This window comes from Leuresthes tenuis, unplaced genomic scaffold (assembly GCF_036924035.1).
Source record: "Leuresthes tenuis unplaced genomic scaffold, fLeuTen1.0.hap1 SCAF_2, whole genome shotgun sequence".
NCBI classification, from domain to species: domain Eukaryota; kingdom Metazoa; phylum Chordata; class Actinopteri; order Atheriniformes; family Atherinopsidae; genus Leuresthes; species Leuresthes tenuis.
The window spans coordinates 3,004,326-3,026,052 of record NW_027325356.1 but is presented as its reverse complement, the minus strand read 5'-3'; the positions used below and the strand labels follow the sequence as shown (position 1 = coordinate 3,026,052).

At 42.3% G+C, this 21,727-nt stretch overlaps 1 protein-coding gene and 1 non-coding gene across 2 annotated transcripts in view; one reads left to right on the top strand and one right to left on the bottom strand.

Moving 5' to 3' along the window:
- Positions 1-21,727, bottom strand: part of LOC140301431 (SH3 and multiple ankyrin repeat domains protein 2-like) — a 256,845-nt gene that overhangs the window by 17,621 nt on the left and 217,497 nt on the right. The window contains exons 18-24 of the mRNA XM_072379870.1: positions 12,999-13,134; positions 9,690-9,770; positions 9,563-9,571; positions 6,988-7,011; positions 4,321-4,359; positions 3,628-3,740; positions 1,214-1,319 (exon numbers count right to left, since the gene is read on the bottom strand). Of these exons, the coding sequence (XP_072235971.1) occupies positions 1,214-1,319; positions 3,628-3,740; positions 4,321-4,359; positions 6,988-7,011; positions 9,563-9,571; positions 9,690-9,770; positions 12,999-13,134 (508 nt within the window). The remainder of the gene's footprint in view (positions 1-1,213; positions 1,320-3,627; positions 3,741-4,320; positions 4,360-6,987; positions 7,012-9,562; positions 9,572-9,689; positions 9,771-12,998; positions 13,135-21,727) is intronic.
- On the top strand, positions 9,889-9,960 carry trnat-cgu (transfer RNA threonine (anticodon CGU)). The gene has a single exon. It is a non-coding gene; the product is annotated as a tRNA-Thr (tRNA).

The following is a 21,727-nucleotide window of genomic DNA, read 5'->3' as shown; positions in this document are numbered from 1 at the left end:
CATAATAATGAATGGTGAGAAAAGCGCCTTTTCCCATAACATTGAACGTTCCTTCCCATAACAAGGAATGGGGAGAGAAGCGCCTTTTCCCATAACATTGAACGTTCCTTCCCATAACAAGGAATGGGGAGAGAAGCACCTTTTCCCATAACATTGAACGTTCCTTCCCATAACAAGGAATGGTGAGAGAAGCACCTTTTCCCATAACATTGAACGTTCCTTCCCATAATAATGAATGGGGAGAGAAGCACCTTTTCCCATAACATTGAACGTTCCTTCCCATAACAAGGAATGGGGAGAGAAGCACCTTTTCCCATAACATTGAACGTTCCTTCCCATAACAAGGAATGGGGAGAGAAGCACCTTTTCCCATAACATTGAACGTTCCTTCCCATAACAAGGAATGGGGAGAGAAGCACCTTTTCCCATAACATTGAACGTTCCTTCCCATAACAAGGAATGGGGAGAGAAGCACCTTTTCCCATAACATTGAACGTTCCTTCCCATAACAAGGAATGGGGAGAGAAGCACCTTTTCCCATAACATTGAACGTTCCTTCCCATAACAAGGAATGGGGAGAGAAGCACCTTTTCCCATAACATTGAACGTTCCTTCCCATAACAAGGAATGGGGAGAGAAGCACCTTTTCCCATAACATTGAACGTTCCTTCCCATAACAAGGAATGGGGAGAGAAGCACCTTTTCCCATAACATTGAACGTTCCTTCCCATAACAAGGAATGGGGAGAGAAGCACCTTTTCCCATAACATTGAACGTTCCTTCCCATAACAAGGAATGGGGAGAGAAGCACCTTTTCCCATAACATTGAACGTTCCTTCCCATAACAAGGAATGGGGAGAGAAGCACCTTTTCCCATAACATTGAACGTTCCTTCCCATAACAAGGAATGGGGAGAGAAGCACCTTTTCCCATAACATTGAATGTTCCTTCCCATAATAATGAATGGTGAGAAAAGCGCCTTTTCTCATAACATTGTGTGATCAGCAAGCATAAGCAACATAAATAGCTGGAGCACCATTTGGTCGAGGAGACAACTCTGAGCGATCTTCCCGACAGGTTGTGTGGATTTGTGCCGACTTGTCTCTTTCTTGCAAGAAATAAATGTTTTGTGTTAATCGTATCCAGCGACTCTGAGCCTAATTTTGAGAGAATCTTTCTAACAACGGACACACTCACTGTGTATGCATCATACCTATGGACTTTTGCTTCTTTATGGTGCCCTTCTCAGGTAGGCCCAGGAAGGGTCCTGGCACAGTGGGCGGCACCACTGCTACTCCCTGGCGGTCGTGATACATGGACTGAAAATCAGAGTGTTGTTCAGGACATAACCAGAAATACACACTTCTTAAAGTTCTCCTTAAACTGAGACCAACATTGGCAGCATTTCATCAAAAATATGTCAGTTTTCAAATGACGGAAGCAAACACAGTGATTCAATCGTCACTTAAATGATATCAGAGGTACAATGATTGTGGTCTGAGCAGATTCTTCACTTCAGTGAGCTGCTGTTAGGACTTTCACACCTAAAAAGATTCATTGAGGTCACATGTGTGTCACTCACACCTTCTCAGCCGTGAGTCATTTCCCTACCTGACCAACATGGTTTGGTCACATGATTCACAGTGTAAATAGTTGTGAAACCATGCAGGGAGGAGAGTGTCAGGTATGTGACACCTGAGGACACCTGCTTTGTTCAAAGTAGGTTCTGCACTTTAGAAATGATGACTTCTTCCTCTCCTCGGTCAAAAAATCAGGTTGGTACACAAACTTACAGAGCTTAAAGGGGAACTCCGGTATTTTTAAACCTTATTTCTGGCATGAAATCCGTTCATCTGCTCACTGAGAACAGTTTGGTGAAAGTCGGCGTCCTTCAGAAGATATTTAGATAACTGGAGATCCATATAACGGAGTGAACGGGGCTTAGAGGATGCAGCCTCTAAATAAGGCATTATCTGTCTTTATTTCACCAATACTTTAAGAAGAATGAATGAATGAACGTGTGCTATAGCTCTGTTAGCTCATAGCTGCTGTTATGTGGCTACTTGCAGCTAAAGGAGAGCTAACGGAGGGATTTCTACACAGGCACTCTACTGGGACCACTTCATCCACACGCCCCCCTGCAGCACAGTTTATTCACTCCGTGCTCTGTGACAGTCGGCTAACTTCACACAGAGTTTGCTGCTGATAGTTTTGTGCAACATGGCAGGATATTTATCAGATTTTGACCACGTGAACGACGACTTTGAGTAAGATGGATGTTCTTACCGGAGTGAATGAGCTGTGCTGCAGGGAAGGGCATCGATGACATCATCCCAGTAGAAAAGTGTGTAGAAAGCCCTCTATAAGCCCCCCGATAGCCGCCAATAACAACAACACAGCAGCTATGAGCTAACAGAGCTATGAGCTAACAGAGCTATAGCACACGTTCATTCATTCATTCTTCTTAAAGTATTGGTGAAATAAAGACAGATAATGCCTTATTTAGAGGCTGCATCCTCTAAGCCCCGTTCTCTCCGTTATATGGATCTCCAGTTATCTAAATATCTTCTGAAGGACGCCGACTTTCACCAAACTGTTCTCAGTGAGCAGATGAACGTATTTCATGCCAGATATAAGGTTTAAAAATACCAGAGTTCCCCTTTAAAGTCAGATTTTCTCTTAACCTGCGAGATCACATAACCAAAACTTGATGATTCTCAGCTGAGGAAACATGTGATAAAGAAGTTTTACATTTAGAGGAAAACAAACGGAAGATTAGAGGATCAGTTAGTCCACATATGGAGAATATTTGATCATCCATCTATTTTCTTTACTGCTTAATCTAATTTACTGAGTAGAGAGGCCCAGACTTCTCCGTCCCTGCTACTTCCTCCAGCTCATCCTGGGCGACCCCGAGCCGTTCCCAGGCCAATCGAGAGACATAATCTCTCCAGCGAGTCCTGGGCCGACCTCGGGGCCTCGGCCCAGCTGGTTGTGGCCGGCACACCTCCAAAGGAAGGCGACCAGGATGCATCCTGATCAGAAGCCGAGAGCAATAAAACTGATTTAATTTTGATTTGGTCTGAGATAAAGAGGTTTTCTATTTCTGTTCTGGGTCAGAGCTAAATGCACTTGTTGAAGTATCAGTTTAGGAGCTTCATGCAGCTCAGCTGCAGGCAGATTTTATCATCATTGACTCACATGTGACCTGTGAAAATGTCCCAACAGCAGCTTAAAAACCTAAACCTCCCCACCAGGCAGTCAGAGGTGAAGAAGCCTTTCAGCTGAGAGGTGGAACCCCCTCAAGAACCGAGAATTAGGAGTCCAAGTGCTTTCTTTTTAAGCATCAACATTTGGAAAGACACAAAGTTGTGTGCAAATGAAATGGAGAAAAAGTCTGAACACAAATGAAGATGGCTTCAGAGGCCAAAAATGAATATTTTACGCGGGTGAAATGCCTGAAGTTTTTAACTCAGAGTCGTGATCGGTGTCATGCAGCTTCATATTTCACTGTTCAACTATCATTATGTCAATAGAAGCAGTACAACTTGCTTCAGGGTCACTACTCGGACCCCTAAAAAGTCACTAAATATCAACCTTGACTGCGAAACCAAAGTGTCTCCTTACATTCATATCTGTGGGCGTCACCAAACAGCGACTGGATGGACGAGGTTTGATCGTGGCGATCTTCATGTCCACAGGTGAGGCCTTCTGGGCGTGCGTCATCTCCTCGACTTTATCTGCAAGACAAAGCGAGCTGTAATCCACGAGCGTCGACACCACGGCGGCAGGACTGAACTAGCAAAGTCGCAGTGAGGCCCTGATGGGTCAAACACAAGCTAATCATTCACAGCGGCCCTCCCATGTGCTTCCACACTGAACTGCAGATGAAAGTAAGACAGAAAACATTGAAACGTAATTCTTTAAAGAGCAGGGAGGGGAGGGCATGAAGACTTTGATGAAATGTGTCCAGCCCTGGAAGCCGTGCAAGCTTTTTCCAAACAGCCGACTCAGAAGCATCATCCAAGTCTCAGAGTTACTCCCTCGGTAAATGTAAAACAAGCAATGAATGTGGAGTCTGTCAAGTTTGCCATTATCTTTTTTTCTTTTCTTTTTTTGAGCCTGCAACATGGGAACGGCAAATTTGGCAGATCTGAACTTCCCACTGGTGTGTGATGATACCCTCTGATAGAGTCCACCGAAAGGGTTTTAGCTCAGGGAAGCTACATGCTAGCCCTGATCTGTCCTCTCACTGTGTCACCTCCCTGGCTACCTCTGAGTAGGATGTAGAAAGCTTCCATGCATTAAGGTAGTGATTACTTAGAGTGACTTGGAAAACAATCCTCTTCTTCTGCGCATCTACACACAGAGGAGAGGAGAGGGGAGGAAAGACCATCAATGACCTTAACTACAGTAAGAAGGACACACAAAACAGCAGAAAGATGCACATTTCCTCTTTCTGGCCGATCTGCCTCCCAGTTGGACTGAAGACGCAGCATATCGCACAACATGCAGCCCGGTTGCCCTGGAAACCTATCTGTGAGTGAAACATTTCCTGGAATAAACCTCCTCCTCACAGGAAAACACACAGAAGAAACACACAGAGAAAAGCCTACGATGACACGTGGAAAAGAAAGGATGAAACCGACACGGACTTACTGAAACTGTGGCTAACATGCACAAACACACGATCAGTCAAATGCTTTGGAATTCCTCATGAAGTCAGAGTGATCTTTATCAACAGCAGCTGATAAAAGTTGGGGTTTCACTGATTTATGCTGACACAACTGATCTCTGCTCCATCAACAGTGTGAACACTATTTAATCAGAGCTGTCCCTTATCATTCAAAGTCCCGCTCAAACGTTTATTAATCCCCTAAAATGCTAATCTATATTCCTGAGGAAGTTTTACCTAATAAATGGCTTTAATGTTCTCACCTTTGTTCAGTGAGTGGGGCTCTAAGAATATGCCAATCTGCCCCCGCCTCATCCTGCTCTGTTAGTAGCCGCAAACGTCACATATCAAATAAAAATGAACTAAATCTATTAGTGTTCTTTAAAAAATAAAGGCACTGAGAGACGTATGTGTACTGCTCACATACGCTGAAGTAAAAATAGAAAACGTTTGCTTAAAATCTGCAGATACTGAGCACAAAAAAGTGATTAAAGTTACGTCTCGTGTTGTGAACGAGGAAATTATAATTTACCGGTTATTTCTTTTTGATAAATGTGAAGCAGGGCTGCATGTGGTGTGGTGATCAGCACCATCACCTCACAGCGAGAGGGTTCCAGGTTCAACTCCCAGCTGGATCCCTCCAGCTACTCTGGCTTCCTCCCGCCGTCCAGGTTAATTTACGTCTCTAAAATTGTCCCTGTGAGTGTGTTTGTGGTTGTTTGTCTCTGTGTGGCCCTGTGATGGACTGGCAACCTGTCCAGGTGTACCCTGCCTCTCGTCCAATGACAGCTGGGATAGGCTCCACCCCCCCGCAACCCAACAGTTGGATTAAGCGGATGGAAATGTAAAGTGGGGTTGGATTATAGAATCTTCTTAATGAATGTTTTAAAAACTAAAACAATAATAAGATCGTCTAAAATAATTGAGGACTATAATGTAAAATGATAATATTTAAGGTAGAATATGAAGTAATCACATAATATATTTGGTCTTGTAATGGTCTGAGATAACGGTCCAAGAGTTGGATTAAACAGGTAAAGAAAATGGACCGATTGAAATGTAAAGTAAGAACTAATGTTCTGGTGTTGGATTATAGAATCTTCTTAATGAGGAGTTAAAATATATATAAAAACTAACACAATAATAAGATCATCTCAAATAATTGAGGATTATAATGTAAAATGATAATATGCACAAAAAGTGGGGATTTTAAGGTAGAATATAAAGTAATCACATAATATATTTGGGCTTGTAATGGTCTGAGATAACGGTCCAACAGTTGGATTAAGCAGGTAAAGAAAATGGATGGAAATGTAAAGTAAGAACTATTGTTCTGGGGTTGGATTATAGAATCTTCTTAATGAGGAGTTAAAATATATATAAAAACTAAAACAATAATAAGATAATCGAAAATAATTGAGGATTATAATTTAAAATGATAATATGCATAAAATATGCAATATAAAATAATAATATGCAATATAAAATGATAATATGCACAAAAACTGTGGATTTTAAGGTAGAATATAAAGTAATCATAATATATTTGGTCTTGTAATGAGATGAACATAAATAAGCTTTGGTTTAAGATGCATATAAACAGGAATAAATCCAAGCTGCTCTCTTTAGGTTTGAGAAAATGATAATATGCATAAAATATGCAATATAAAATAATAATATGCAATATAAAATAATAATATGCTATATAAAATAATAATATGCTATATAAAATGATAATATGCTATATAAAATGATAATATGCACAAAAACTGTGGATTTTAAGGTAGAATATAAAGTAATCATAATATATTTGGTCTTGTAATGAGATTAACATAAATAAGCTTTGGTTTAAGATGCATATAAACAGGAATAAATCCAAGCTGCTCTCTTTAGGTTTGAGGTGAGTTGAGTTTCTGGGTCTGGCCTCCTTTTAGGTGAACTGCCCCTTTAACAATCAGCTTGTGAGCAGTGCAGACCCCGAGCTGACTCATGAAGAAGAAGACGCACAACGGTGATGCTGAATAAAGAAGACATCTTTCTGTTTGACATCACTACGACATTAAAACATGCAGCAACAACATTTACATCACAGTGACGTTCAGAACAGCTGGAATCAGAAACACGTTGGAAACCATGCAGTTATAATACGAGCGCAGCACCGTGTGGTTTGTCTGAAGGAGCCAGTCAGACAAATCAAATGCTTAGAAAAAAATAAAATCACCAAAAATAACACTGTTAGTTCATCACGGTGAGGTGTGGGACGACATAAATCAAAGACCAGATCAGACTTAAACATGCCTACAGTAACTTACCACCCTTCTTTTTCCTTAGAGTTGCTTAAGAGGTGACAGAAAAACATTTCTGAGTGTTCAGAGCACATCAACAACCTCAATCCATCTCACAAGAGGAGTACAAACTGTCCAGGATCATAGATGCTGTTTTCATGTTTGCAAAAACAAAGTGTTCATTTACTTTTGTCCTCCTGCAGCATCCCATAGTTAACATTCACATGTGAGGAAACCGAAGCGTTTCCGACTCGTTATGATAAAGTGTGGAGCAAAAGTCTTCATCCACTCCTCATTTCTCTTATTTTGCTTCCAAGCAGCAGGACTTTCTATCAACTTTTTAAAGTGGTATTGAGCACGAGTTCTTCAGGCTTTCTGAAGGTCTCTCAGAGTTTTTCTTTGGACTCCGGACCAGTGTGGGATCATCTGACAGAGAACGGAACAAAAGGCAGCCCACATCCAAAGAAGAGCTTTGGGATGTCCTTCAAGAAGCCTGGAGAACTATTCCTGAAGACTCCTTAAAGAAATGACAGAAAGCTTGTCTCAGAGGGTTCAGGCTGAGTTGGAGAATAAAGGAGCTCAGACCAGATATTCACTTTAAAGCTGCTGAGAACTGATAAAAAAACTCTGTTTCTGCCTCAGATTCTGGATTTATCACGTTTTTACTGTAAATTGCTGAAAGTTTCTCTTGTTTTTGTGGAAATACAAAGAAATGAGGGGTGAATCAAGACCTTTCCACTGTGCTGTAGATGCCCGGTTCCCAACCCTGGTCCTCAGGGCTCACAGCCCTGCTTGTTGTCCATGTTTTCTCGCTCCAGCACACTTGATTCAAAGAAATGGGTCAGCTCTTTAAGCTCTGCAGAAGGCCGATGAAGACCCATTCATTTGAATCAGGGAAACATGGAAAACATGCAGGGCGGCGTGCCTTCAGGACCAGGCTTGGGAAACTCTGCTGTAGATGTTTAAAGTAAAGAGTGAAATGCAACTGCAAATACAAAACTCGGAAAATCAAACTTCTCATTGTTCTCACGAGTCTGTTTGTCACAACCACCACTGAGGACGTTTTTTGGCGTGAGAATATCCAGAAACGACAGAACAGAGAGGAACGAGGAGACGAGTTGGAGCACAGGCAACAGAGGCAGCCTTTACATTTGATCGAGTTTGTAAAATACGATCTTAGTGGAGGATGAACGACTCCTTTTACCCGAAAAGCAACGAGCAAATTTCACTGAAGGTGGAGCGCGACCCAACTTAGGACGGACCTGTTGGATCCACGGAGGAGGCACAAAACGCTCTTTGTCTTTATTCACCCCATATATTATCTATTTCAGTCCCTCTGGGATTATTTTGGGGATTCTTTGCAATCAAACACACTGATTTTCTGCTGCTACTTTAGAAATATTTGCAAACCAATTCTAAAATCTACATATAGAAGAAAAAAGATGAAAAAAACAAGCAGATTGATTGGACACACAAACAGTTTTATTCTTTAAAGAACTTAAATAGCTTGATATCAGCAGACACTTCAAATTTTTCATTTTGGGATTCAGTTACTGTCGTTTGCCTCTGTCTTCTTAAAGGGTAACTCCGGTGTTTTTAAACCTGGACCTTATTTCTGGCATGAAATACGTTCATCTACTCACTGAGAACAGTTTGGTGAAAGTCGGCGTCCTTCGGAAGATATTTAGATAACTGGAGATCCATATAACGGAGTGAACGGGGCTTAGAGGATGCAGCCTCTAAATAAGGCATTATCTGTCTTTATTTCACCAATACTTTAAGAAGAATGAATGAATGAACGTGTGCTATAGCTCTGTTAGCTCATAGCTGCTGTTATGTGGCTACTTGCGGCTATAGGAGAGCTAACGGAGGGATTTCTACACAGGCACTCTACTGGGACCACTTCATCCAGTTGCTCTGTTAGCAACAGTAGCTATGAGCTAACAGAGCTACATTACGCGTAAACAAAACACGGGTTAAGTGTTTACATGGACACATTTTGACATTTTGGTTGACACCAAACCTCCCGATCGAGCCGAATTGGATGAGCCTTTTTCACAGCTTCATTAATTTCACCGTGAAGCGAAGCAAACATCTGCTAACTAAACTATTCCTGAGTCACGAGAAGCACCTCTCTCCTGATCGCCTCCCATTCTTCCTCCTTCTCTTTTCAGCCTTCCTCCCCTCCCTTCTTTCCTCTGATCTTATCGTCTCAGAATCGCTGACTATCAGATGTGTCAGAAGGTGTTAGGATGACACAGCGTTTTTAATGCAAAGCACAGGGGCTCCTCTGAATTGTTACTCACCACACACACACAGATAAAACCAATAACTAAACAAAAAACAAGGGACACTTTCACGCTAGTATCATATCGGTGTTCTAATTAGCTCCTTGCAGCAGCAGCAGCAGCTCATGGGTGCAGGGATTCGGATGCAAGTCCTTCATGCATGATGGTAAAGGAGGGCAGGAGATGAGGAGGGCAGGAAAAGCACTTTTCTTCTTTCATTAAAGTCAAACTAAAGCAAAACGAAGAGCAAAAGCCTCATTCAGGAGCTGAATGTTGCAGTCAGGCAAAAAGGTTGTGCCGCATTAACCGCTTACCTTTATCCACTTTTGAGAGATTAACCAATCAATGAGAATAAGAAGAGGAACACAAAAGAAAGATGTGCTGTTAGACACAGACCTTCTGCAGCTGCTGTGTGTGAAAAACAAACTGAGACGCTCTTACCGAGTTCCTCCAGCTCAGAGGTCATGGACTTGGAGCGCATTGACAGGGCCGTGGTGGGGGCTCGCTTCGGGGGTGGAGGAGCTGCAGGGGACAGAGTCAGAGGCATGCAGGTCGGTTCAAAACAAAAGGCAAGGTCTCTGCAAAACGTCTGTGCTGCAAAGGAACTAGTTTCATTCCCTTTCATGTGTTCTTTAACAACGGCATGGTGGCCAAGTGGTAAGGCGTTGGTCTCGTAAACCAAAGATCATGGGTTCAACCCCCATCCGTGCCTGGATGCTTATGTAGCAGCTTCAATACTAATACTTTGATATGATGCTAATATTGTGTACAAATCAAACAGATAACTGTGCGAAATTAAACAATTATTGGAGCAGAATCTGTCTACCTTTAAGAAACTGTTGAAGACCCAGCATCTCCCTCTATCTCTGCATCGTCCCTGTTGACAGGGTCTGACTGCTGGTTTCCTTCTGCGTAGCTCATTGTTAGCTGTAATGTTTATGTTTCTGTATTCAGCAGACGCTTTTATCCAAAGCGACTTACAAATGAAGATATAACAGCTTTATAAAAAGCTAACAATAAGCTACATAGAAGGAACCCAGGAGTCCAACTCTGTCAGAGGGGACAGAGTAGAGATAGGGTGCAGGCATAGAAGGAAGTGCAGAAAGATAAAGTGCAGAGATAGAGGGGGGAGGGAAGTACAAGGTAAGTGCTGGGATAGGAGATGCTCTCTGAAGAGCTGGGTTTTCAGGAGTTTCTTGAAGATAGACAGGGACGCCCCTGTTCTGGTAGCGCTCGGTAGGTCGTTCCACCATCGTGGGGCGACACATGAACAGAGTTTGGATTGTCTTAGGCGTGGTGTAGGAGCTGCTAGACGACAATCCTGGGACCAACGGAGGGACCCAGTTGGGACAGAAGTAATGTTATATCTTCATTTGTAAGTCGCTTTGGATAAAAGCGTCTGCTAAATGCAGAAACATTTTAGGGACTGGATAGTGTAGTGATAAGATTGCCACCTTTCATGTGGCCTGGGTTCATGAAAGGTATTACCTCCAGTAGGGGTCCTTAGGCAAGGCCCCCTTCCCTATCTGCCTACCTGTAAGTCGCTTTGGATAAAAGCGTCTGCTAAATGCTTAAACAACTATAAACCTATATAAATTTTGGAGATACGTTCAACGAGTCACAGAAAAATGTGCAAACTGGATAAAGCCTGATTTTATCGATGACAAATCAACTTTAACAATCCCAAAGTGCCTGAAACAAACACGTCTCAGTTTGGTGCGTCCCCAGAATCAGTTCTGCTGTTTTTACAGTTTGGTCAGTGTGCTGAACACAGATTTCAGGGTCATTAAAATAAATCAGCTGACTTCCAGACGTAGTTATAAAAGCAAAAAGGCTAAATATTCTAATTCCAGTTCCACTACAAACCATTTTTTTTGGTGTTTGGATGTTAGTTTGAACCCTTGAAGAAGTCTTCAGTTGGCATATTGCGTTGATATAACTAAATAATTATGAAAATTAGAATAAAAACAAGCAGATGAATGAACACTTAAAACACTTAGAGGGCTACCTTTAATTACAGCTTTGTTTAAACTGCTGTTCGTTCATTATCTATGTAAAGCTTCAGCGTTCAGGATGTAGTGACACGTCTATTATTTGCAGAATGCAGCAGACCGAATGCACACCTCACTGTTCTCTTCTGTTTGGAGACAAAAGGCAAAAGACCTGTTTTAAAGCCAGTGCTTGGTTTGTCCCTTCTGGGCTACGGTGGTAAAACTCAGTGGGTCCACATGATGAGATTAACTGGATTACAGCTACAGTTGGGTTCTGCTCCTTATCTGAGGGTAATTATCCTTGGATATATGGCGGTGAATGAATGGAATCACTGGCACAAAGCAGGTCATACCCCGGTACGATAGGTGGCGCTGTCCCCATTTCAGCTATCGCTAATAGAGCCACTTCCTGTTGACGTCTTCACCGCCAACAACAACAAACTCAGGCATTCAGAAAGATGGCGAACGCAGAGCGAGATGAAGCTGCGTCCCTCTCCATCTGTGATGAGCTGGTTATGGCACAGAGATGCACAACGGCGCATTCTCCATCGCGCTGTTTCTTTCTTTCTGACGGCAACAACAGGAATATCGTCTCTCTAATATCGGGAAAAAATCTGGAGCATGCTCAGAACGCTCGATCCGATCCACTGTCATCTACGTGCACGTTCAGTGCACGTTTGGATCGAGTTATCTCGGGGTCTTAACCCGATCCGATTTCTTGTCAGATTAAGGCGTCTCCATGAGCTGAATAACTCAGTCTTATTGTAATTTAGCCTTTAATCCGATCCGATGGCCCGCATGTAACCTAACTATGTAACTAACTAACTAACTATGTAACTAACTATGTAACCTAACTATGTAACTAACTAACTATGTAACTAATTATGTAACCTAACTATGTAACTAACTAACTAACTAACTAACTAACTAACTAACTAACTAACTAACTAACTAACTATGTAACCTAACTATGTAACTAACTAACTAACTATGTAACTAACTATGTAACCTAACTATGTAACTAACTAACTATGTAACTAATTATGTAACCTAACTATGTAACTAACTAACTAACTAACTAACTAACTAACTAACTAACTAACTAACTAACTATGTAACCTAACTATGTAACCTAACTATGTAACTAACTATGTAACTAACTATGTAACTAACTATGTAATTTAACTATGTAACTAACTATGTAAACTAGCTATGTGACTAACTAACTAACTAACTAACTATGTAACTAACTATGTAATCTAACTATGTAACTTACTATGTAACCTAACTATGTAACTAACTATGTAACTAACTATATAACTAACTATGTAACCTAGCTATGTAACTAACTATGTGCACGTTCAGTGCACGTTTGGATTGAGTTATCTCGGGTCTTAACCCGATCCGATCCGATTTTAGTCAGATTAAGGCGTCTACATGAGCTGAATAACTCAGTCTTATTGTAATTTAGCCTTTAATCCGATCCAATGGGACTGTGGAGGGGTGAGGAGGGCGACCTGAAGCTTTTTACTCCGTTCTACACTAAGGAAAAGATTCGTATGAACGTTACGTTATAATTTCACACACCGGACTCTGGAGGTCGAGCTGTTGACCCACCCACCTGTTTTACTCCTGCTCCAAACCTTCACCTCTTCGTTACTTTGTTTTCTAACCCGTGTTTGAACATCACGGTCAGCCAGGATATGTCCCCGTTTACAGATTCTCACCCCTGACAGGTTTCACCCTCAGTTCATCGTACCTTTTTTGCGTGCTGTGTCCTCAGGGTCCAGATTCCGGCTCACTGTCACCACCTTGATCAGGAGCCGGTTGCCTCCCTGGCGGATCATGTTGACCACCTGTCTGTGGCCCACCTTCACCACATTCTCCTTGTTTACCTGCCACATACACAGAAAACAGTTCAGCCATTAACGGGTGTCAAATCCTTCAGGAAGTCGAGGGCAGAAAAATTCCGTGTCACTACTTTAGCAACAACAAAGCATTCATTTGGACATATTTTGCTCATTTAAAGCATCTCACGCAGTAAATATAGAAACTACCTGGATATCTCAAAAACATCAAATTTATGCATGAAACCAAATGCAAACATTTCCCACTGGAGTTCATAACCTGCTCCAAAAGTCCACAAAACAAAGGTTTATTACCCAGCCAGGGTCAAAACGGAAATATCTAAAAAGACTCAACAAAGAACCAGGAAGCCACAAAGAAAACGGGCTCGCAGGGGTGTTTGGGACGTCTCCTCAAAAAGACTCGGCATTCACACATTGTTTGAAAATATTCACACAAATATATCTGAACGGCCTGTTCTTTATGGACGGATGTGACCCCGGAGGCTTCAGCTCTTTGACCCTCTGTGGTTTGTATTAAAGGTGCACACAAGTCTTTGTTAAAGGGGAACTCCGGTAATTTTAAACCTTATTTCTGGCATGAAATACGTTCATCTACTCACAGAGAACACTTTGGCGAAAGTCGGCGTCCTTCGGAAGATATTTAGATAACTCCAGATCCATATAACGGAGTGAACGGGGCTTACACGATGCAGCCTCTAAATAAGGCATCATCTGTCTTTATTTCACCAATACTTTAAGAAGAATGAATGAATGAACGTGTGCTATAGCTCTGTTAGCTCATAGCTGCTGTGTTGTTGTTATTGGCGACTATCGGAGGGCTTATAGAGGGATTTCAATTAGGTAAGAACGTCCATCTTACTCAAAGTCATCGTTCACGTCGTCAAAATCTGATAAATATCCTGCCATGTTGCACAAAACTATCAGCAGCAAACTCTGTGTGAAGTTAGCCGACTGTCACAGAGCACGGAGTGAATGAGCTGTGCTGCAGGGGGGCGTGTGGATGAAGTGGTCCCAGTAGAGTGCCTGTGTAGAAATCCCTCCGTTAGCTCTCCTATAGCTGCAAGTAGCCACATAACAGCAGCTATGAGCTAACAGAGCTATAGCACACGTTCATTCATTCATTCTTCTTAATCTCTTAATCTCTCTTAATTCTTCTGGATCTCGAGGAGTAAAAAAAAGGCCCAATGCCCCCCCCCCAGTGTTTACGGCAGAATGATTAAGCTGATACAACAGATCTGTGATAGGCCTGCAATACTGGCCAATGATGTCTGAGGCTCTGCCGCATATCCTGTCATTATGAAAGTTCTTTGTCAGGGTCAAAGGTCGCGAGTAACAGTTGAATCTCTAAAATGAGATTTTTTCTTACTTTCATGCTGAAGACAAAGTCTTTCATCACTAAGACGACTTCTATCAAAAAGCTAAAAAATTCCATTTAAACTGGCCTTAGAAATGCAAATGAGCCGAGGCTGAGGTGTTAGCGCTCGCCGTGAGCTTCCGCTAATCTTCATCACTGCCGTATCCATGATGGAGATCCACGGCTGCTGCCCTCACACGAAGACTTCAAAGACAATCGGACAAAGCGGCTTTATTTTGTCTTTTTTCTGGTGACGGCGGCTCTAATTAAAGGGTATGTGTGTGTTTCCTCGCAGAGGTCACACTCACCAGCAGGCTGCATACAGTTCATATTGTGATATAGCCCGGATCCACCCCCATGCTGCTATCAGATTCATGCTTTTGCAAATTAACACACACAAACATCTACTTCCAAACACACACGCATGCCCTCATGGATGGTTTTTGATCTCATTACTGCTCGTCTAATTGAATCTGAGCCCTGCTGGACCGCTCCTCTCATCTCCTCTGCCCCGCCTCCCCTCCTCCAGACAAGTTGGAGGAGGGGTCAGATGGAGCGATGACAGTGAGGCTGGCCTGGAGCGACACAGTGGCCGGGACGAAGGGACGGAGAGGGGGGAGAGCCAGCGTTGAGCTTTTTAATTCGGGTTTTAATCTGACAGACACTGGCGCAACGACAATGTAGATTTTAGTGATTAGAAAGAAACACTCGGACAGCTGTTTCAGCATGACCTCATGCTCCAACCGTCACAGACACACACGTTTCCCTTATAGATGAAGCCTTATATAATCTACTTTTTACTGTATTACGTAACAAAGGATGGACTCACACAGACTTACACACACACACACACAATCACGTGAATATACAAACACTTGCAAATCATTTCTTCTGCCAAAGCCTATTTGGATCTGTGGCAGAGATGATTCTGGTGCCGCTTTACAAAGAATGAGGACGAGTGACGACTTGCTGAAGAAGAGCTGTGAGCGTCTTTATCTTCGGCGGCTCATATCTTAATGTTTTCTTTTGTAAATACGCTGAATTTTTACTCAATGAGCTCAGACACCATGAAGGAGTTCATAGCTGTACCTCTGATGTCATCTGACCTACATTTTTGAAAATTTTCGCTCTCTCTGATCTGTGTTTTTCTCTCTTATATTTAGAGTGAACGTATAAGACTGGAGGGACGTTGGAATGATAGAAATACATTCATAATTCACAGAAAAACTCTGAGGAGTTCATTGAGGTTTTCTGCAGCTTCACAATCAGAATGACTTCATATATTTGTGAGGATAAAGCTCAACAGCCATAGGTCCTTTAAACCAGCCCCCCCTACAGGTGACAGGAGGTAAAGCACAGCGAAACTCCCTCAACTGAACCCCAGAAGCATGTGCACGTCATTAAAAGCTCAGTGCTTTTAACAATGGGTTGCCAGTTTGAGACCAAATATCTTCCTTCTGTGTTATTTTTTAGGTAATAACAAGACAACAGTTTTCTCTTCCTGGTTGACTTAAAGACAAAAAAAAAGACTGTAAGAGTTAAAATATGCATTTCACCCCCTCAACACAACAAGAAAGTAACAAAAGTGTTGGTGAGGTTTGGATTAAAACATATTTCTCATTTAATAGACACCATTTCGACACTTTAAATGATCCTAACTTCCAGACTTATGCAGATTTATTAAATAAATGCAACGAAATGGAGCTCGAAGGAGAGAAAATGGATCAAAATGGATTCCAGACGACAGAGCCCACCTGAATATAAGCCACACCCTCACAAGAAAATCCATTTTCTTCTTGTACAGGCCGGATTATAAGCTGCGGGTGTCCACATTGTAACATGAGATATTTACTCAGAAAGATGTTACACGTGAGGACTTTTAAACTTTTAATTAAATGCGTATGATAACATAAAGAAATACTGAAGATGCTTTTTTTTTCCCGAACAGTGCCTGAAACACTGCTGGTAAAAAAAACAAAAGACAGAATCCCACCAGGAAAAGTCATTGATCGCCTTCTTCATCTTCCTCCTGCACTAAAACCATCAAAGTCTCATCTCAGACTGATCGTCTTTAATCTAAAAGCTGCATCATTTGCATTTCTTTGCTTCTTTTCCATGTTTAGTTTGACTACAAATGACCGATTTACAATAATTTAGTGTAAGTGTGTTTGATTTATCTACAGTTTCACTGGACCACTGTGAACTATTCATTAATTTTATTGGTCTAATGTTACAAAATGTTTTTGGTGGCATTAAAAAAAAAGAAAAATCACATATTAGCCGCAAAGTATTATAAGCCGCGGTGCTGAAAGCCTGGAAAAAGCAGCGGCTTATAGTCCAGGTACACAAAAGTTGCCATTTGAAAACCTTTAAGGCAAAACCATCGACTGAATCTTATATTTTTCTACTTATTTCTCTCTTACACTTAATTGTTTAACTTCCTTTTGGGATAAATGAGGTATTTTTTTCCTTTAAATTATTTCAAAAAGCGACATTTGAGTCTCAGTACAAACATCTTTTGAATTTTTGCATTTTAACTGCATTAATATAGACAAAATGGAGAAGAGGAAAGAAATAATCCATCCTAATAGAGCTCCTTCATACGTCTGTAACTAACTGGTCCAACTGCTCCTCTGGGAGGCTAATCAATGACTCTGTTATCAGTTTCATGCAGACGATTAGTGGTATTGATGCGTTTCCACAGTCAATGACTCCAGTGTGAATGTGGCCATTAAGCACTGACACACAAAAGGATTACACATGTGAGAGATTTACTGAGAGATTGAGTGAGCGAGCGGTTGATTTTCTGTTCCGCATGAAGACAAAAAGAGATGACGTCTGACAGCCATAAACGGCCGAACAGCCCATCAACTACAAGGAGGAAAAACAACAGCGAACCAGCAGCTTTATGGCTGAAAATAAACAGTTTAATCAATAGCACACCAACACACACACACACACACAAAGGAAGCAGGACACAAATATAACGTGCAAAAGCCGGCATTCAGCAGAAGGGCCTATTCAGAAGCCATTATCATTATCATAACCATTACAACAGTTCCACAACATTAAGCATCGCCCGGACCATTTAGCTGAGCGCGGCCAGCACTGAATCTAATCACTCAATCCAATCTCGTCTGATGTGAATATTCCTGCCTAACTCGCTGTCAGCCACTAATCTGATAACTCAATTATAATCTGACCTGTGCTGCTAACCCAGCCTGTCAGCGGCACCGAGGCGTCCTCCTCAGCACAGCTAGTGTGCATGTGCACCGCTATTTGTTGCTCTATCCCCTCGTCTTCACTAAGGAGGCGTCAGATCATCCTAAAATTCTTTCTGCAGCAGAACAAACCGCCTGCCGGAGTCATGAGGAGCGAGCTTCAGCTGCAGGGAGGATGAAGAGCGTGGAAACACATGGGCCAACATCACAGTCAGTGTGAATCATTTAAAGACACTGAAAAGAAAACTGTGTGAAGAACACGTGACGCGTTACACTGTGTCATCACTAATTGAACAAAAAGAGACTGAATGCAGTTGCAGTTGGTGTAAAACTAAGTGAACCCCTGATCCAGCAGCTTCAGCAGCAGTGAGCTGCAGTGATGGTTTCCTGTGGGACGTTATCAGTCTCTCTCCTGGTTCTGGAGGAATCTCGGCCACTCTTCTCTCCAGCGCTGCTTCAGCTCATTGAGGTTTGCAGCTTTGGTTTCTGCACAGCTCTCTTAAGGTCCCACCACAGCATTTCAGTCAGGCTGAGGTCTGGACTCTGACTGGACCATTGCAACACCTTGATTCTTTCCTTTTTCCCACATTCTGCTGTAGATCTGCTGCTGTGTTTGGGATCTTTGTCCTGTTGATGAGCCAGTTTCAGCCCAGCTTTAGCTGTGGGACAGATGGCCTCACATCTGACTCTAGAATACTTTGGTATCCAGAGGAGTTCATGGTGGACTCAATGACTGCAAGGTGCCCAGGTCCTGTGGCTGCAGAACCAGCCCAGATCATCAGCCCTCCACCACCGTGCTTGACAGCTGGTATGAGGTGTTTGTGCTGATATGCTGTGTTTGGTTTCCTCCAAACGTGCTGCTGTGCATTAGGACCAAACATCTCCACTTTGCTCTGGTCTGTCCAAAGGACATTGTTCCAGAAGTCTTGAGCTTTGTTCAGATGCAGCTTTGCAAACCTAAGCTGTGCTGCCATGTTCTTTTTAGAGAGAAGAGGCTTTCTCCTGCAGCCCTTCCAAACAAGCCATCCTTGTTCAGTCTTTTTCTAACTGTGCTGTCATGACCTTTAACCTTTAACATGCTAACTGAGGCCTGTAGAGTCTGAGATGTAGCTCTGGGCTTTTTCACCTTGGGGTGAACTTGCTGGGACGTCCACTCCTGGGAAGATTGACAGCTGTCCTGAATGTTTTCCACTTGTGAATAATCTTTCTCTCTGTAGAATGATGAACTCCAGATAGTCTGGAAATGGCCTTATAACCCTTCCCAGACTGATGGCAGCAGCAGCTGCTTCTCTGAGATCATTGCTGATGTCCTTCCTCCTCGACATTGTGTTAAAACACATCTAAATGCTCCACTTCTGAGGATGACAACCTCCTCTTTGCCTTGTCTGCTGCTCTGCTATGTTTTGGTGTCCAGTTCCTTCCGTCTTCTCAGAGAAACCACCAGAACTTTGAAGCTTGACAAGTCTAATCATGTCTTATTACTAAAAGACTAATTCATCATTGAAGATCATTGAGTCTAATTAGAACCTGCTGCACAAAAAGCTCAGGTCTCCAGCTGCTACATATTCTGCATCTTTTTGTAACTGCTCTATGAGATCTAGGCCATTATCCACATTTAAAACTAATCCCCGTTTTGTACAATCTGGACTGAAACTGCAGGGGTCAGCTGCACAGTTCTCAGGAATTAATTTATTCTTTTGAGTTAGATTTAGTAGATGGTATGTTGTTCACTGGGGTTTCAGATTCCCAAATCTGATTTAACAACTAAAATCAAGAAGGATCTAGCAAAAGAAAGTGTTCTCTCTCAACTACCAAGTAGACACAGACAATATCCTACAAACAAATGCCACAAATGAGATGAGCACCAGGGGCCAGCTGCCCCCTGAACACCAGGAACAACCGGGTTTAAATGTCCTCAGCTGGCTCCAGGATTGGTGCAGCTGTAGAGGACCTGAAGTGGAATAAACCAACCCTGGATGGTTAACCACACAGGCGCTGAAACAAAAACACCTAGAACAGCAGACCATGGGTCGCAATGCCGAGTCATCACAATCTCTCCTTTTTGTAGTTGATTTAACTAGAATTCAGTGTTCAGACTTGGGGGCCTCACATTACAGCAGTTTAATTTGATAAAAAAAGCTATTTTTCCACCAATGATACATGTAAATGTGTGTGAGCCTTTTATTTAAACTGTAAGAAGTTTTAACATTGGTTTAACTATGAAAAAGTGTTTCGCAGACAAAAAAAACTGACTGTGGCAAAAACATAAAGGTAAGGAAAGCAAGAACTAAGCAGGACAAACCTGCATGAAAACAGAGAGATGAATGAATGGGATGTGGAGAAACTGAGCAATGCACAAAGGACAAAGGACGCTGCAGCAGCTCCTGTTCATGTTGCAATAATCCAGCCAACTCCCTGTAAAATTTCAAATCTGATCTGGTGATCCTGCTGAATGTGTTGCTGCTGATGTTGTTAAAATCATGGCTGAAATAAACCTGCGGTCGTAATTAACGTCATTACATGTTTACTGTATTTTCCGCACCAGAAGGCACCTAAAAGCCTTAAATTTTCACAAAAAACGGTCGTGCGCCATATAATCCGGTGCGCTTTATGTGTGCACCAGATTCCAAAATCTGTCACGGATATGTCCGCCATTTTGAATTTACCGCAGGGAGCGCCGAGCATTCATTGGGGCATTAAACCCCTCTGCATCACTCACCGCTCTCCTTTCTCACCGCTCACCACCACGTTCACTTTAGCCGCGCCTCTTTGCTCTGTACATTGGAAATTAATGGCAACTGGCCACTTCCGTCGTTCGCTTCGCTTTCAGTGTGAATCCAGGCGGATCCCAGCCATTCACTCTGAATGGGGCGAAGATTGTATCGAGCTCGTACTCAGGGATTGAATCGTGTCATCATTAATGCTTCTGCCCATGTCCCAGTGAGTCTGTTCTTCAGTCTGAGATGGGTGATGCAGACCGATGTGCAGTTTATAAGTTTATAAAGTGTAAAAACCACCGATGATGTCGTCCTTGACCGTCGGACCATTTCCCGCTGACACAGAGAGGTAATACATGCACTACTGTGCTGGCAGCAATAAACCAATCAGAGAACATTAGGTAATACGTAGCCTTATAGTCAGGTGAGCCTTATAGTCAGGTGAGTCTTATAGTCAGGTGAGCCTTATAGTCAGGTGAGCCTTATAGTCAGGTGAGCCTTATAGTCAGGTGAGCCTTATAGTCAGGTGAGCCTTATAATCAGGTGAGCCTTATAGTCAGGTGAGTCTTATAGTCAGGTGAGTCTTATAGTTAGGTGAGTCTTATAGTTAGGTGAGTCTTATAGTCAGGTGAGTCTTATGTGTGGGTTAAGTACAGAAATGGATCCCATAATTGAGGGTGCACCTTATAGTGCAGAAAATACGGTATATTAAAAGCAGGTCTTTCAGATGAATAATGCTTTAATTTCACTTCAGGAAGCAAATAAAGAAACAGGTGACACAGCTCCAGAGAACTTAAAGAGCACTTTAAACTGAAAACTTTGAGGCTGAATTTACTTTAAAAACTTTAAAACGTTGCATTTGATCAGTGAACAAACAGAAAACACACAACAATTACTCAATTACTTTCTGTGTGAAATCTAAGATGTTAAGTTAAGTGGCGGCTGGGATCACTGCAGCACTGGAAATGATTAATGATCAGCGGTCATGATAAACCCGTGCCTCAGACAGACTTTCCCCTCGGGACGACATCTGATCCATTTTATAAGGTCTGCCAGAACTGAGCCGGTCAATATGAGACCTGCTACAGCCTTGTTGTCAGACAGCAGTGCTGTGAGCTACATGTAATAAACACAGCAGAGGTTATTACTCACCAGAAATACGCTGAGTCGCTTCAGCAATATTTGGGAGAAAACTGGAGAGAAGATCCAGTTGCAGTACACGACCTTAGGAAACTACAGCAGCAGCAGCAGCTCAGACCAGAACAAACAGCAAAAACCTGAAGGTGCAGCCCCACAAACACCTCATCCTATCTCAGGGAATGGATTCA